Source organism: Sinocyclocheilus rhinocerous, unplaced genomic scaffold (assembly GCF_001515625.1).
Source record: "Sinocyclocheilus rhinocerous isolate Xijiao unplaced genomic scaffold, SAMN03320098_v1.1 scaffold690, whole genome shotgun sequence".
NCBI classification, from domain to species: domain Eukaryota; kingdom Metazoa; phylum Chordata; class Actinopteri; order Cypriniformes; family Cyprinidae; genus Sinocyclocheilus; species Sinocyclocheilus rhinocerous.
Window position 1 is genome coordinate 843,244 of NW_015654492.1, and position 16,385 is coordinate 859,628.

Consider the following 16,385-nt stretch of genomic DNA (forward strand, 5'->3'; position numbering starts at 1 on the left):
TATTATCAGTCAGGTATGGCCCATACCTGACTGGGCGAGCCAGGCACATCAGTGACTTCGCGAGGCCGGTGTTGTGGCTCCTCCCTTTCGCGATGTGGCCATAGGCGAATAAATACAGGTGAATAGAACCACGACGGGTCACTAGGACGGCTCATTTAACATTTCTGATCCCATAGGCTTTGTTCTTACATCTGCACTTACACTTTTCACCACAGTGGGACAGTGAGACAGTCACACAAATACAGTCTAATACACCTTGGAATGTGTAGCCTTTTAATTTTATTTCTATTTAAATTTTGCTCTACATGAATTATGTGAATCCTTTTTCACTGAACCTTTAACAATATTTATTGTAACCTGCTCATTAACTTCTTGCCTTTATCTAATGAATAATAATACATTTATTACCCAAAAGTAATTTAAATAATTTCATGATTTACCTGCAATCTCCATTAAGTATTAATGTGGGTTATTTAGATTTAGTTACATTGATAGAGACAGAACAATAGATAGAATGATAGAATAATAGAATGGCAGATATTAATAATAATAATAAAATTATTATACAAATAAAAATAATAATAAATGTTCAAATAACATAACAAAGATAATACAATTTTAAATAATTTTATTAAAAAAATCAGCCCTACTGGAGACTGAATCAGATGACAATGATACTGAATGAGATATACCAGGTCTGTCTTTTTATGGCACATGATTCAATCAAATACTGCCCTCCCATGGCTTAACTGTGTAACCATCAATACAATGTAAAGGGGGATTATTATTCTTTTTCAATGACATATTTTTGGCTAAAGGGCACCCATGTGTCTCTTGTACGGTCTAACATAACCAAAGCTCTGAAAAAGACTAAAAAATATTTGTACAAGCAGCAATGCAGCTCAGTGCGACCTGCAGTCTTGCCTTCACTCTTGGTGTTTATATATTTACAGGTTACACCTTAGATGCTTTCACATATAGATGAATGGATGGAGAAAAAACAAGAACTTAAACGTTCTTCTTCAGTGCTGAAGTCTGAACGTAGACCTTCATTACAGAAAGGCAGCCAGACGGGATTTTCAAAAAACACAGAACCTTGATGAATTATTAATAATATCAAGACTGCAGAGTCCTGGGGCAAACACATGAACACTGTTGATTCTCTGCAATCAAATTTTAATGTTCTATCAGCACTGTAATGTAGAAGATGGTGTGACCAGAGAGAGGAGAAAATAACAGAGAGAGAAAATAAAGGACGCATCAGTTGAGTGTTAGAGGCCACGGTGAATCTCAAGAGATACAAGAGCAGGAACATCTGTGTTTCTGGGGCCTGAAAAGAGAAAGGGAGCAGGGAGACCACCTGCAGGTGTGTTTGAGCATATGGACATGCAGGTGTGTATGTTTTGGAGGGGTTCCTCTCTCACCTTTCCCCAGGGAGCTGGGCTCTCGTGCAGGGAAGACAGGATCTTTTATCTTGGCTGATGTCCCAATCAATCAGAGTGACAGTGATGGAGACCCCAGTGGCCAGACCCAACTCTCCCTTCTGTCATTATTAACCCGCTACTGAGGGAGAGTTTTGGGACTTAACCACAACTATTTATTCAGTCAACATGAGTGAAAACAATATGATTTCATAAAGATCATCGTATCTGTTCAGCAGTTCAAAAGAGAAAGACACAGGAAGAAAATTTGTTTTTCTATACCAGAATGTTCACCTAGCATTGGCTTACAAATGCTTACTGTGTAACCCAGGAGTTGTTGAAAATATATGAAAAATTGCTAGAATTATTATTATTATTATTTGTGCAATGCTTGATTCTTACTGGTCAGTCGTGGAATTCATGCATTCAAGTATGACTTGTCAAACATGCCGTGTACAAAATATGCCGAAATAAGAGTCCGAGCGATCTGAAATTTGTAGGATAGTTTGTTAAACGTTACGTTAAATATTAAGCTGCTTAGTTTGTAAGTGACATCTGAGAAAGGGGTGCTTCATGCATCTATCCACCTGTTTCCTGAGTTACCGATGAGCACCGTCATGATGTATTCTACCATCCGTTTGGATGTTCTTCTCGTATTCCGGTCTCCATAGAAATCCGTGATAAAACGGTGTAATAAGATCGACTGAGTTAATTAAACTGAAACTTTTTCAGTGCAACTAAATATAAAAAATGTGCTGTTGTTGGCAGCCACAGTAACAGCAATAAACTTCCTGTAAAGTACTTGTTTTGCACACCAGCAAATCTCTCTATCTCCGGCGCTGTATGCCTTGCATAACAATGACAAGAGAAAAAGAGCATGGCTTGCAGCGCCTAAGTTAAAACACTGTGTGTAAAATAATAAAAAAAAATGTGTGCTCTTATTATTTCGTGGACAAAATCCTCTGAACTTCGCCCCGATCAGGAGCTGTATGTAGGATATGTGCTTATGTGTTTTCAACGCAATAACCTCTAGACACTTCATGTCATTTACCCACTCATTGACAGGTGAGTTACTTCAAAAAGATGAACATTGCGACACCGTCACAAGTGATGAAACTATGGCACCATGTGCTTTTTAAAGCCATTTTCATAGGTTTAACGTTATATTATCAGCTCTGAAAATAGGTTAATTTGACTAGAATCACCGGAAATGTAGCATTGTTTCATTCGGGCAAGAATTCCGCGTTCAGGAAAAATTTGGATACACTATTGATAATGGATAACTGACCTTCTTTGAAATTTCCGTGCCTTATCTTGGCTCAGGCCAATGATTTCCTAAACACCTGTGCTAGTTCCATGTCTTTGTATCGTTCCGTGAATTCTTTATCATCACATAATAAAACAATTTAACTACAGTAAATCAAATCATTATTTCATGTCCATTTATGTAAGGAATAATTGACAATGGCCCGTTGATTTATTAGAAAAAAACAACTGCTTCTTGTCATGGCCACATCACCACCTCGGGTGTGCATTATTTTCTAATAATTCAATGGACCGGAGTCAATTATTCCGCTTATACTATGGTTACCACACCTCACGACATTGTTCAGATGATGTATTTCAAGACATTTGTCAGGATTTTGTCATTAAAATATATTTGTGTGTATGATTAATTTCTTACGCATCTCATCCCACGCCTCCGTTGCTAATTCCAAAACATCATTTTAGACCTACGCCAGTGTTTAGGTGAGGTCCAATGAATCGCTGACACGAGAGTATAGTTTAGTCAAGCCTTTTAATGGCGACGGCAAAATACAACAACAAGTAGCACATGCACATGCTCCGCCTGGGCCAGGGGGATCACGTTCAATGTCAGGAACCACGTCACAATCCATGTCACACTCCACATACTGGCACCGCCCATTTTTCCTGCAGAACTCTTCTCTGGCACACAAAAAGGAGAAACAAGAAAGTGCCATGATGTGACAACACAAGATGAATTGACTGAACCGTCTGTTCAGTGCCAACAGAACAGCAGACCCTTATGGAGCCTCACAGAACTCCTTTGAGCCAAAGCAAGGAAGCGGGTGAAGGCAGCCCGTCTATTACAGCTCATAATCCTTTTAACTTGTTGGGAAGCCAAAGTAGACGGACTGACCGCCGAGGAGCCTGAACCGGGACAGCTGAGAGGGAGGCCAACTCATGGTGTGAGACTTCCACACTACACGATGGGGACACAGTCCTACCCTCCTGGCATCCACTGCCATCAGACCTGGGGGTGAAGCAAGTGTCGCTATCGCCAGGAGGATATCAGGGTCACTTGGAGGAGCAATAAGTGTCACTTCGCACTCCTCTTCACTCTCAGACACTGCTGTCTTCACAATGACCTGCAACACTTGAGAAAGAGTCAATTTTATAACAAACAGTTAAGCGAACCCTATAAGAAGCATGCTGCAACTGGGAACCAATACAACAAATACACAAGGTCGCCAGGGCTAATATCAGAGCTAGGTGCACCCTGACTCAGTGGTATTTTCGCCTTAATACTGTGGTAGTGGTTAGCCAGGCGCTGTGCGTGCGGCAACACAATCAGTTCCCGGCCATGCACAGGTAACTGTTCAAGAGAGAACTGAGCACGGGCATCTCATGGGCTGACATGCCACGTGACCGAATATGGCTATTTAACCGACCGATAGCTACAGACAATAGCAATGGGGTGATGACCCCACAGTGTGGTTCTAGTTGCAAAATCTCAAAAGTTGCACTGTATCTCTAGCCTTTTTCAGCCATCGAATTCTTGTTGACATTTTTAGCATCGCCTACCTCAATGGCCAGCCTGTATTGAGCAAGCACTGTGTCCTCGGCCAGTGCTGAAAAACCTGGGTCAGTTCTAACTACAGCAAAGGGGCCATTGAGCAGACAATCAACAAAGCAGCTGTGAAGGATGTCACACACTCATGAACAACTAGGATGAGCTGACGCTCACGTTTAAGCACATCAGCTGCAAAGGTAGACCAACCGTCTCAGGTGGATCACAGCTGTACTGCTCCACCTCCAGCACTGGAGACTTCACCAGTGCAGCACATTGGTGGCATCCCTTACTGGTAAGCTGGATGGCCAACTCCAAGTCCAGCATGTAGAAGTACCAGCCAACGATAAGTCTCAACTGGTGAGCCGAGGGGTGATCTAACCTGACGTGCAATGACATAAGCAAACCATGTAGTACTGACCTTGGAACAACGGTGCATTCGGTGGTGTTTGACAGTGGTGTGTTACGTCGTACAACTAAAAGCCCATCACTTGCTAAGGTAACAGTACTCAAATAACATTTCAAAACTTTGACATTGGTAACTCTCTTGGAAGGACGTGTACCTTGACAAAAATGTGCGCATACCCTACGGAGGACCAGACACTGCCTGAATAGACACCCACATGGTTCTGTTGGCAAAGGGTACATTTTGAGCTCCCCATAAGATGTCGGAAATGTCAGTACCCCACACAACAGAGACCATGGATTCACAGACGAAGCTACACACCTGACATGCAGGTCTGTCACACTGTGCAGCATTGTGACTAGCATAATCTGAAGGGAGAATAGAAGCCCCAGCAACATGACAAACAGAGACCTGGAAGCGGCTTGCAGTCGACAAGAAATGATAACACTCGGGCTCACAGAAAATTCACCCCTGCACAGCTTCTCAAAGGCCTGCACGCATGGTTTACTGTCAGTGAGCACACACGCCGTCTGTGATGACTGAATAATATTTGGACCAAAATGCTTCAGGGCAGCGGCTATAGCTAGGGCTTCAATCTCACACGGAAGCCAACTGATCTGATTTTTGAGAAGCTTAGCGCTAAGAACTTTTCCCCCAGTGTAACGTACATTGTTGCACCCAGCCCTGGACCCCTAAAAGATCACCATCGGTGACAATCCAAAGCTGATCATCAGGACGCGGTATTGTCACAGTGCAACTAGTGGATAACGCCTGCTGAGCCTGGTGAAAACACTGGAGGAGCTCATCTGACAACCCAATCGCAGCCGTTGACTCACCACCAGTGACCATGTTGTCGAAGGGGGCAAGGATCAATGCACAACCCTTAAGAACACGTGCTAGGACTTTATACGCACCGAAAAAGTACCGTAGGCCACTAACAGTCGCGGTTGGGGTGTTACACGAAGCCAATGTTGCTGTCACACTGGCTCGTCGATGCAATTGTTTAAACCCCCTCCACCGGAGGAATGGCATCGTCGTGGACATGGGCAAATGGCATATCTATTCAGGACATTTGCATGGTGACAGGCTGGTCATCACCCAACACTTTTGTGAAGTTTTATAGCTTAGATGTGTCGTCACTTGCCTCACATGTACTGTCTGTGCGAGCAGCGCAGCTGCCTACCCAGTCTCAGTTATGAGCTGAGCTACATGCCTCAGTGGTTTCAACCAGGTCGTATACACCCCTGTATTGATGTACCACCAATTCAATGCTGTCTCTATCAGCTTATCAGATTGTAATGATATAGTTCATCACGTTTTTTATGATTTGTGATTACTATCATACTCTACTCATTTGAGCACTGGTTTGGCCGTTGCATCATTACACATGATTTTGTTGAAATTAACAAACTTCCTTCAACTAATTTATGTGATGGCGCCTGCGTTTTTGGTTTTGGTTGGATTTTGCTGTTGTAGGCTGTAGGGACCTTTGAAATAAGTGAAATCATTTGGCAAAGTGATATGGACGTGTAATGCAGTCGAGCCCTGCCTGGATTTGTCATACTTTATCAATGTTTCTCAACTTCCACACAATTTCTTCTCGCCCATGTTTGATCATTAGTAAACATAAGGAGCGGTACTTCCGTCCAATGAAATTTTAGAGTGGTTGGAGTGTGACCTTGACGCAGTAGAAATAAAAACCAAATGACCAACTTAAATAGTGTTGCTTGTCGCAATCGGCTGGTAAGTTTATTTTTAATAAATACCTGAGCTGAATAAATAATATTTAATAAGTAGCCGAGCTAACATGGACTGTGTATCTGTTGGATATTATAACGATGGAACTCTCAACTTCTCGTATACGTGGATCTAATGTGAAAACTGTAAATTGATGGCATTCTTCTTTTAATATTGTGTCATCATTTTTAATATCATTGTAATTTTTCTTCATTTATCATTTGTAATTTAAATCAGTATTTCATTTTTTGAAGTCTACCAGCGGTGGGATGGGATGGGTTCTAGATTTGCACATTTGCTTTTTGTTTTATATTACTGTTTCTACTCGGTCTAAAAACAAAAAGAAGAAAATTCAATAAACAATTGTTAAAAAAAATAAAAAATAAGTAGCCGAGCTGAAATCCCAATACTTCACTCTTTTTCTCTTCTCCACGGGCTAATTAATTGCTCTCCGCAACTGAACTTTCACACTATTTGCCTGGCAGGCAACATCAAGTCTGCACACTGTACAGGTTATGGGTGTGTGTGCACATTCATCACACAGAATAAGGCTCATTAAACATGGCGCGTGGTACCACAGAGAGCAATTCGCCTATAATGCAGCTTCCACCTGCCATTCTTCTATGCCATACTATAAGCAGGTAAAACTAATTGCTAACATCTAATATCAAATCGAACTGATGATAGCATTTATTTTGTATCCTATTATCTAGTGCACCCGAGTCAGTTTGGAAGGTTAACGTTCAACATGTGGCTCATGCTCGTAAGTAAGATACAATGATTCATGTACCTGCGTTCAGACTTGTCACATTTAAATTGAATCAATAGGCAGTGAAACCTCTCCTTCCTTTCCATTTCTTCGAGAAAACTTGGAAGCGAGAAAAAAAGTGAGAGGACTGGGGAAAATTAATTCTGAAATTCTGATTAATTCCCCTGAGGCCCTGCCCCCCTTCACTTTTCTCCTGAAATCCATTTGGCCTGGTCCCCCCATTAGGCTGGCTGTCAGGCAGTGGATGCTGGGATGGGCGGCTGTGTAGAGAGGCAGGAACGGAATGAATTTACCCGGTCATGTAGAGCGGGTGTCAGAGACAGACTCAGCCAGCAATCCATCAGTGGCACCAGCTTCCTGTCAGAGGGGGGAGGGCAGAGAGGAAGAGACACATTGGGTCATCGGAGCATCTTCATTCTCTAGCGGTTCACGTGCCGTGGGGAGATGGTAAGCAAGGGGGTCTGTGGAGAAGGTTTAAGTGTGCACATTTTCACAATGTATACTTTCTTAATAGGCCTGCTGATGGGAAACTAGTGAATGAAGGCAGGACAGAGTCCAATTATCCCTTATGGTGGGCGCTTTTTAAGCAAGCAAGCTAACCTTTGATTGCTTTGTCTTTGCCCTCAGGGCATACAGCTCTCGAACATACATGCAGCCCATCCGAGAGGCCTGAGAAAACATGCACTCACCAGAATCTAATGGATTTCATTACTTCGTCTTGTCAATGCCTAGAGTTGGCATGCTATGCCTATTAACATGGTGTACACATCTTGTGCTGACTGTCTTCCACATTCATTAAGGCAATGAATTCCCTGAAAAAAGCTCATGACAGGTGGGTGAGCAAATACCTAAATAACTGTCCATTAGGGATCCATTTAACATCCTGAAAGGAAGGGGAAATGGAGCTGAGAGTGAATTCTTCATCACTCTTTTTTAAAAATCTGCTTCCTTTTCAACATTTAACAGATTCAAATTTAACTGGACCATGGAAAATGCCACCTACTTTTCTTATGGCAGAAGTGTTTTGTAGAGCTTAGATACATCTGTACTCAATAATATACTACAGTATAGTAAGTACAAGAAGAAATATACTTTTCTATATTTATTGTTTTACTTCTGGAGATGTGCACTATACTATTGATATTCAGTATTGTATTAATGCTTGTCCAAGCATGAAAGACAGGGGTATTTTAAATTGGTTTTGAAAAGTCATTTTGGCAATTTCATTTAAATTTTGTCAGTACTATATTTAAACAAGTTCTGTTGAATGCCACACTACTGAGCATTTGCTGCTAGCAATATCTGTTTGGTAGCTCTATCTGTATCAACTTAATGTCTCACACTCAGTGAATAAATACAAACCACATGCGGAGTTGCTTAAAAAATCTTTATTATTCATAAGGTGGAATTAACAACAAACATGCATCTTAACACAATAAAAAATGTTAAGATATTGCACTGTTTTTTTTCCTTTGCACAAACTTGTGTCTGTACAACCACATTGTCTCCTTTAGTCTTGGACAAAGCATGATTGACACATGGGCAGTGCTCTAAACCCATAACACCACTGTATCACCATTGACTCCCTTGTAACTGAGTGTCAAGTCTTAAAATACAGACAATATCTAGTCATTGTCCCATTCCATCTACAGGTGCATCTCAATAAATTAGAATGTCATGGAAAAGCATAACTTCAATTCTTTTCATATTAAAGACACTCAGAACACCAGACTTAAAAATATTTACATAAAAGTAAACCATCTCATCTGTGCTGCCATTTGGGTCAAACACATACAGACATTAGAAGAGGGCAGAGGTTGGACATAGACTCTATGTGTGTGTTTATGGTAGGCATATGTAAGTAGTGTGTGTATGTGTGCTCCAAAGGTTTTTCATTCATAAAAAGCCAAGCTATACCACAGGTGAGAGGTGGCGGGTAAATTTGCTCTAGACGGTGTGTGAGATTACATTTCACTAGTGCGTGCATGGTGGCATGTGGCTGCAGGACATTGATGGATGACCACCGCAGGCATTCTGACACCCGACTTCACCTCAACAAATAGCCCAACCATCATCATCATCCCAATTACGTACATGAGAAGGCAGTTAGCGCTCACTTTCACAGCCCACAGCAGCTCACGACTTTAGAAAGAGATGAATTTCACACATTTACACACATAATTTAGAAAATTGTTTTCCTTTTTTTGTTAAAAGCACAATGGGTAGAATGTGAAGCAGGTCATCAGAGACTACATGTAAAAAAAATAGTGAAAAACTAAGTACTAGGCTTGAGTGAATGCGACAGTTTCATAATGTCTTTACACCCTGTAAAATCTCAAATGCAATGCAGCCAGAAAGGAAATCACTAGTGGTCTACCATCATCTAAGCTACAAAATGTGCCTGAGCACTCACACTACACATGACACATTATTTAGACATAATGCACTAGTGTGCTGTTTACAAATGATCTCTCAAAGCACATGTAAACATTCAAGGGGAGTTTCTATAAGCCCTTCAAATTTAGTTTAAATGGAGATTCCAGTTTGGGTATGAGAATGATAACTTTGGAGTGGGATTCAGTTGAAGCCTTGGTCTTTTTTTTAATAACTGTGAATTTATAGCTTTGCCACTAGTGTGTAGGATTGATAAGTGTTCTCTAGACGCAACAGGAAAAATACTCTATTAAACCTGACTGCCCACAGATGCATTTCCAACTTCATCCACATGCCATTCTCGTTACAAGTGCATTTTTTCACTGATCATGGTGCTCTGGTTAATTAGGTTCGTCAGGAATTGAGCTTCAAGCTGCAATGCGATCAACAGCTCCATTCCTTAAAGAAGCGTAAATGTGCAAGATATCCATTCACATTTCATATGGACAAAACATGAATAAGGGTATAGCATAACTGTACATACCATCATCATGTGACTCCAATCACAATCGGTTATAAAGACCAACTAAAAACAGTTTCATTTTCCATATGGGCAGGGCCAAAAGTAGGGCAGGAGTGTGTTGGAAAGAGATTGACTTGCTGTGAGCACCTAGACCTTTATACCAGGCAAGTGTTGAAATTTGAACAATGAGAATAAATGAAGTGGTAAACTGCGTGGAAACACAATACAGACAACTCGTTTTGATTATAAATGTAAAATGTGGTTAAAACATTCAAAGTTCCACAGGTTAACCTTTAAATACATTATGGTGTTAACACATTGTTATGTCAAGATAATATGACAACGTACCACAGTCTCACTTACTGGTCAAACCCCTCAAGACCCCAACCAAGTCTGGGATCTAATTGGATACTGTATTTATTGGTTTTCATATTATTGACACACAAAATAAAAAGGGTTTGTGCAAATACATCTTTGCCCGGTATATGACAAAGGGCTGAATCAGACAGAGCTGATATGGCAAAGATATGACACCAATCAAAAACACACTCCCATTGTTTAGGGCATAAAACTAACAAATAACAGACTTTTTTAAAAATATACATTATATAAGAACCCACACAAACACACTCAAACATGCTTCTGTACACAGGCACACACACAAACTCCAGATACAAGTCTGCCAAAACAAACAAAAAAAGCAAACAAATATACAGAGACAACAGCTAATTGGTCCAGATATTAAAAGAGAAAGAGAAAATAAAACAGGCAAGCTGAAGAAGAAATAAAATGGTCCGCTTGAACAGAGTCAAAACCAAACACGGTCTAGACATAATGATGTGCAAGTTACTAGTAATGTCTTTAGCTAAGCTATGTAGCTTGACATAACTTTAGTGGGATGTGAATGATGGCCAAAGATCACATGATTTATTATACAGAGTAATTACAAATCATTTCTAATAACATCTTTAATTCTGATTGGATGTAATTCATGCAATTATTGGCCACCATTCTTCTGCATTATACATCCAAATTTCAGCTACCATATACACATTACATTAGTGACGGCTGTGCCATAGGGAAAATCTCAAGTTGAATTTTCATAGACATACATCACACAGCTGTTCGACACAATTAAAAGCTGAAACAAGTGCAAGTGAGAAAAGAAGGAAAACACAGTTTGGTTTCTCTTTATATTACTTATTCTTTATACTACAGGTGTGATGAAATAAACTTTGTGTGTTTGTGAAAATTGCTCGGGATACGCTACTCTTATTGCTGCAATATGTCTTCCTATAAAGAAGAACAGGCTGAAAGAAATGCGTGAAATGTTGAGATGTTGCTTTAAGGCACAACTATACCTACTACAAGAGAAGATTCTTAAAGTAATATAAGGATAATATGAAGAGGTAATATACTGTAAGTGGACATGGTTTCTGTCTCTCAGGGGGCGCAGACCCAAGCATTTGTCTAGGTTTTCTAGCTGCTGAGAAAAATACTTTAAAAGGAGGAACAAGAAAAGCAAAACAATTCGAAGCAAAAGCTTCAATTATTTAGTGAATGGCAAAGCATAAAACATTTTGAAATAAAGCCGTTGGGCTCATCTGTAAACACCTCCATCTCTTCCTCGGTCTTATCTTTCCACAATCTTTTCATATGAATACTGACATTAAACAGGACAACTGCCTTGTGTTACAGTGTGTATTTGTCAGTCATAGGCAATTTAAATTAAAGCTGGAGAAAATGGGTCTTTCTGCAAGGCTGCTACGTCGTCTTGTTGGATTTGTCTCGTGAAATAGTAGAACTAGACTTTGCCTGGGCCTGAGATTGTGCTTCAGACTTTGGCCTTGGTGTGGTGCCACTTCGCGGAGTCCCTGGTCTCTCCTGATGTTCTTCCCCGGCTTGGGAGTTTGGAGCAGTTGGCCTTTTGGAAGTCCCTTGGACCTCCAAAGATCTCTGAGAAGTTGAGGCTGGCTCAGATTTGGATGACGTTTGTTTAGAGGGAGATTCAGTCAGCCGTGGAGACTGGGAGCCAGAAGCAGCAGACGGACTCAAAGAGTCAGGAGAATCAGGACGTTCCAGGCGACATTCTTTTATTTTCGGGTGGGTGGGATCTGTCTGGGGATGCTGGTCCTTTGTCCACTCTGAGGCCTCTTTAGTACCTGGGATGTTGAGTTTGACCGGGCCAAGCACACTCTTAGCCACTGTGGCCAGTTGAGACACAACTTTGTCCATTCCGCTCTCAGAGGCAGTGGATGGAGAGGCAGCTGCAGCCTGTCTGCGGTTGTCAGCCTCCTTCATCTCCTTTGTGATGCCTCCGGTTGGTGTGGTAGCAACAGGGATATCCCTCGTCACTCCAGAAGCAGTGCTAGGATCCATTTTACCACTGGTTTTGGACCTGGGCTCAGAAGTTTTGGGGGTCCTCCGGGGATCCAACGGAGGTGTGGTGGGTTTGATGAATGGGTCTTTGCTGACAGAGGTAAAGGCGCTACCATGGGTGGAAAAGGTGCTGGACAGAGGGCTGGGTTGAGGTGGAGAAGGCCTAACACTGGATTGAGAGTCCTGTGCCTTTAAGTCTTTCTTTTTCGACTCTTCAGCTAGTGTTGAACTGGAGTCTTGGGCCATAATAGAGGTTGTAGGATTCTGTTCTGGGGGCTTGGCTGCAGCTTGCATTGACGGTGAGGTTGAAGTTTGTGTCTGAGACTGAGTGGTACTTTGGCTTTGTATCTGCAGTCCTCGGCTGGGCTGAGGTAAGCCTGGGGGTGCAACCATTGAGGACGTCAGTCCCAGTGTCGGTGGAGCTGCTGGACCCATCCTGATGGTATGGGGAGAGGCCATTACAGTTGTAGGCCTCAAGACATGGCTAGGAGGAACATAGCTTGTCCTGCGTCCATCTTGGCTATCTTCCGACCCTTCGTCTGTCTCATCCTCTGAGGAGTCCACCTCGTGGATGGCATCCTGCTTTTGAAGAGACTCGCGGCGCTCAGCTCGATCCTGGCGTATGGCAGACAGCTTGTCTTTCAGTTTACTCTTTCCAGGAACAAGTCCCAGAGTTCCAGTTCCAGACTCAGGACCTTCTTGCCTGCCCAGTTTACGAACTGAACTTTTCTGCAGGCTGCCCTTTTCTGCAGGAGACACTCTTCCTCCCATTAGAGTCTCACTGGCTGACTCCTGCAGGCTCTGTAGACTGGGGTCTCGCTGCATCATCTCTTTTTTAAAATCTGAATGTGAGGTATCAAGACTGTGTTTGCGGCTGGCACCAACTGGTAGCTTTTTATCAGCAGTAGAGGATGGAGAAGGAGACGAGGATGAAGAAGAAAGAGAGGCTGCGAGCTTCTCAGCTGATTGGACACGTTTGAGCAGAGGAGAGCGAGGAGGGTCTGCACTCTTTGGGCGGGATATCTGTCTTACTAATGGAGGTGAAGAGTGGAGTTTGACAGGGAAAGACTGGCCTATTGAAGAAGTGATGAGCGCGTGGCTTGGCAGGGGCGAAGGAGAACGCGGTGGGGAGGTGTTTTGAGGGGTGGGCGACGGTGTACGTGCCAAAGGGGATAAGGGGATATTGCCTGCTGACTTCCGGCGGGGGGAGCGGTACTGGCGCTGCAGTTTGGGAGCCAGACCATGCAAAGAGCTGGGTCTGATCTGTCCAGAACTGGCAGGAGAGTTTGGCACACTGGAGCTAGGTGAGCTACTTTGGGATGAGTTCCCACCAACTGCATTAGAGAAAGAGAAGTTTCAAGTTTAAAGATTAAACTTATTAAAGAAATATGAAGATGAATGAAATGGCTTGAGACATGATATTGATTACATTATGGGAAACTAATTACAATATTGTCTGTAGACGCCGCAATGTTAAATTAAATGAGAACATGATTTGACACAGCAATTTGTGTATACAATCACATTGGCAGTAGTTGGTTTGTATTATGTATATAAAAATATTTAAATACTGTTTGCTACTGTGATTACTGTTTTGATATAAGAGATAAAGAGATAAAGGCTTCACCTGAGTGGGCAGAGTCAGGAGTGGAACGACAGCCCTGCGTGGGTGAACGAGGGGACATGTGCGTGGGAGACCCTGGGACACTTTCACCTGATGAGACTGAGCGGTTCAGAGAGGACAGGCTACGACTGGTGTGGAGAAGGGTCGCTTGCTTGGTGATCTTACGAAACAGGGAGTTTCTCTTCTTACTGTAGTAGATAAGTATATACAAACCATTAATGGGACAGCAGATGTAAGCCCGAGGAATTGAAATCAGAAGAACTCTGTGGGACATAGGTATTGGATTTCATGGTAAATGTTAAACTTCACCTATCTTGTCCTTCTCTGGTTTTGGTTCTTTTGTTGCGCCGGGCCATTTTGGACTTGTAGCTGATTTTGCGTGCAGGGCCAACCTTAATAGATGTATTCTCAAAGGGCGTAGCAGAAATGGACACCTTACTGCCACTCTGCAACATAAAAAGAAATTAACCTAAATATCAATAATTTCTAAAACAACAATGCTCATCAGATTGTGGCTATCGACGTACTTTGAGAATGAGCTCTACAACGTCTGTGTGCACGAGTCCATGGACAGGCTCTCCATTAACATGTGTGATGAGATCTCCCTCTCTCAGTCCAGCCTCATGAGCAGGTCCCCCATCCTCCACGTGCTGCAAAGCCATATGTTAGAGCACTCAAAACCACAAATTGGTGCAGTCTAACTGTATCATGGAGAATAACTGGATCTGCCGTACTCACCCAGACCATGTGGTGCACAGTATAAATGTCTGTGTCTCCCATGTAAACCCTGATGGCACGCAGGGTGAAACCATATTTCTTGCCGGCTCGGTGAATGACTATGGCGGGTTTGACACTGCAGATGGCTGGGGAAAGGTCTCGGCTAGGCGAGGAGTCACGTGATGAGGGGTTGGACGAGAGAGAATGAGGGGACATGGGACTGGCCAAAGGAGAGGCACCATGGTGATCTGAAAAACAAGAAAAAAAGTAATTGCATCTCAGTTAAAGTTTGATAGACCGCCACATACATTTCTTCCAAAAGATAGAGACAGCCAATACAATAAAGTGACTAGTAAGACATGGTCCATGTTCGTCCTGGCACAATATTTTTTATTAACAAATCATAAGGATTGCAAAAGAATTAGGATTGTTAACCTATCGTCATATCATCCTATTGTTTAAGGACCAACAAAAGAACAAGTCTTGCATGGCAAAATCATGATGATCAATTATTTGTACTTACCAGCAGGGATCATGAGTGAAAGTGTAGTTGCTGAAGCGGACTTGATGACTTTGTTAAGTGGGCGTGACGTGTGCTTCTCCGTATCTCCTGACAGCAGTCTGTGGCGAGCTCTACGAGCTGCTAAATCACTGATGGCTTTAGGAGTGGAGTTTTCAGATCCTTCAGCACTGTAGCGAGAAGCTCGATCCAACACATCACTAGAACCACCAGCTGAAATCACACACACGAAAAATTAGCAGAGATATGTCTACAGAAAATGGCAAACTCTCAGAATGGCCCAATATGTTGTTATTTGAAATCATAAATCCCATTCATTTTTGTGTTTTTACACCTCATTAAGTCTAGGGCCTTAATAATACATAGTCTTAAAAATATTTTTAACATTTTAAAATACTAGTCCCCAGAATAATTCCACAAGACTGACGTGTGAGTGTGGATTGGCTGATCTGTCTGGAAGTGGAGCCTGGTGTGGTTGGCGATTCATCCAGTCTGAGCTCTCTCTCCACAGGGAGCTCTGGTATGGCCTGAGGCAGATCTTCCCCCCGAGGTCCCCTCACATGGGTCTTCCTGCCCCCCACACCACCATCCTCTTCGCTGGAAATGGCGAATCGAGGCATTTCGATGATGGCCGAGCAGCAGCGGCGACGTACGGTCAGAGGCGGGCTGGAGTCGCTCTCGGTGTGAGATGACTCGGAAACAGAGAGTCGCTTCCTTAGGCTACAAAAGACCAAATGACCAGTTCATTACACCATGTTGAACAAACATAGCTGTATATTTTTCAGAAATATCTGACTATGAAAACTATGATTTATTTATCAGAATAACTTCAGGTGTTTCACTCACATCTCAGGTGAGCCCACCAGCCAGCTCCGGTCTCGAGACTTTAGGCCACTGAGACTGTCGATACGCTCTCCTCCCTCTTCACTCAGACTGCGTTTAGTGGGAGGAGGAGTGCGCTTCTCCTCATGCAAGGAAAGACGCTCCATACTACTATACACCTAAAAATGGGAGACCAACAGGGAGTGATGGAGAGAATAAGACAGATTAAGTTATAAACAGTATAAACTGCTGAGGACACTAGATTAAACTTAAAATTAAGCA

At 42.5% G+C, this 16,385-nt stretch overlaps 1 protein-coding gene across 1 annotated transcript in view; it reads right to left on the bottom strand.

Moving 5' to 3' along the window:
• Window positions 1-8,838: 8,838 nt before the first annotated feature.
• The window catches only part of LOC107717134 (microtubule-associated serine/threonine-protein kinase 2-like), a 133,141-nt gene continuing 125,594 nt past the window's right edge, over window positions 8,839-16,385 (bottom strand). Inside the window, exons 23-30 of the mRNA XM_016523800.1 lie at window positions 16,128-16,282; window positions 15,709-16,001; window positions 15,285-15,494; window positions 14,783-15,009; window positions 14,572-14,694; window positions 14,354-14,490; window positions 14,048-14,232; window positions 8,839-13,754 (exon numbers count right to left, since the gene is read on the bottom strand). Of these exons, the coding sequence (XP_016379286.1) occupies window positions 11,806-13,754; window positions 14,048-14,232; window positions 14,354-14,490; window positions 14,572-14,694; window positions 14,783-15,009; window positions 15,285-15,494; window positions 15,709-16,001; window positions 16,128-16,282 (3,279 nt within the window). The 3' untranslated portion in view covers window positions 8,839-11,805. The remainder of the gene's footprint in view (window positions 13,755-14,047; window positions 14,233-14,353; window positions 14,491-14,571; window positions 14,695-14,782; window positions 15,010-15,284; window positions 15,495-15,708; window positions 16,002-16,127; window positions 16,283-16,385) is intronic.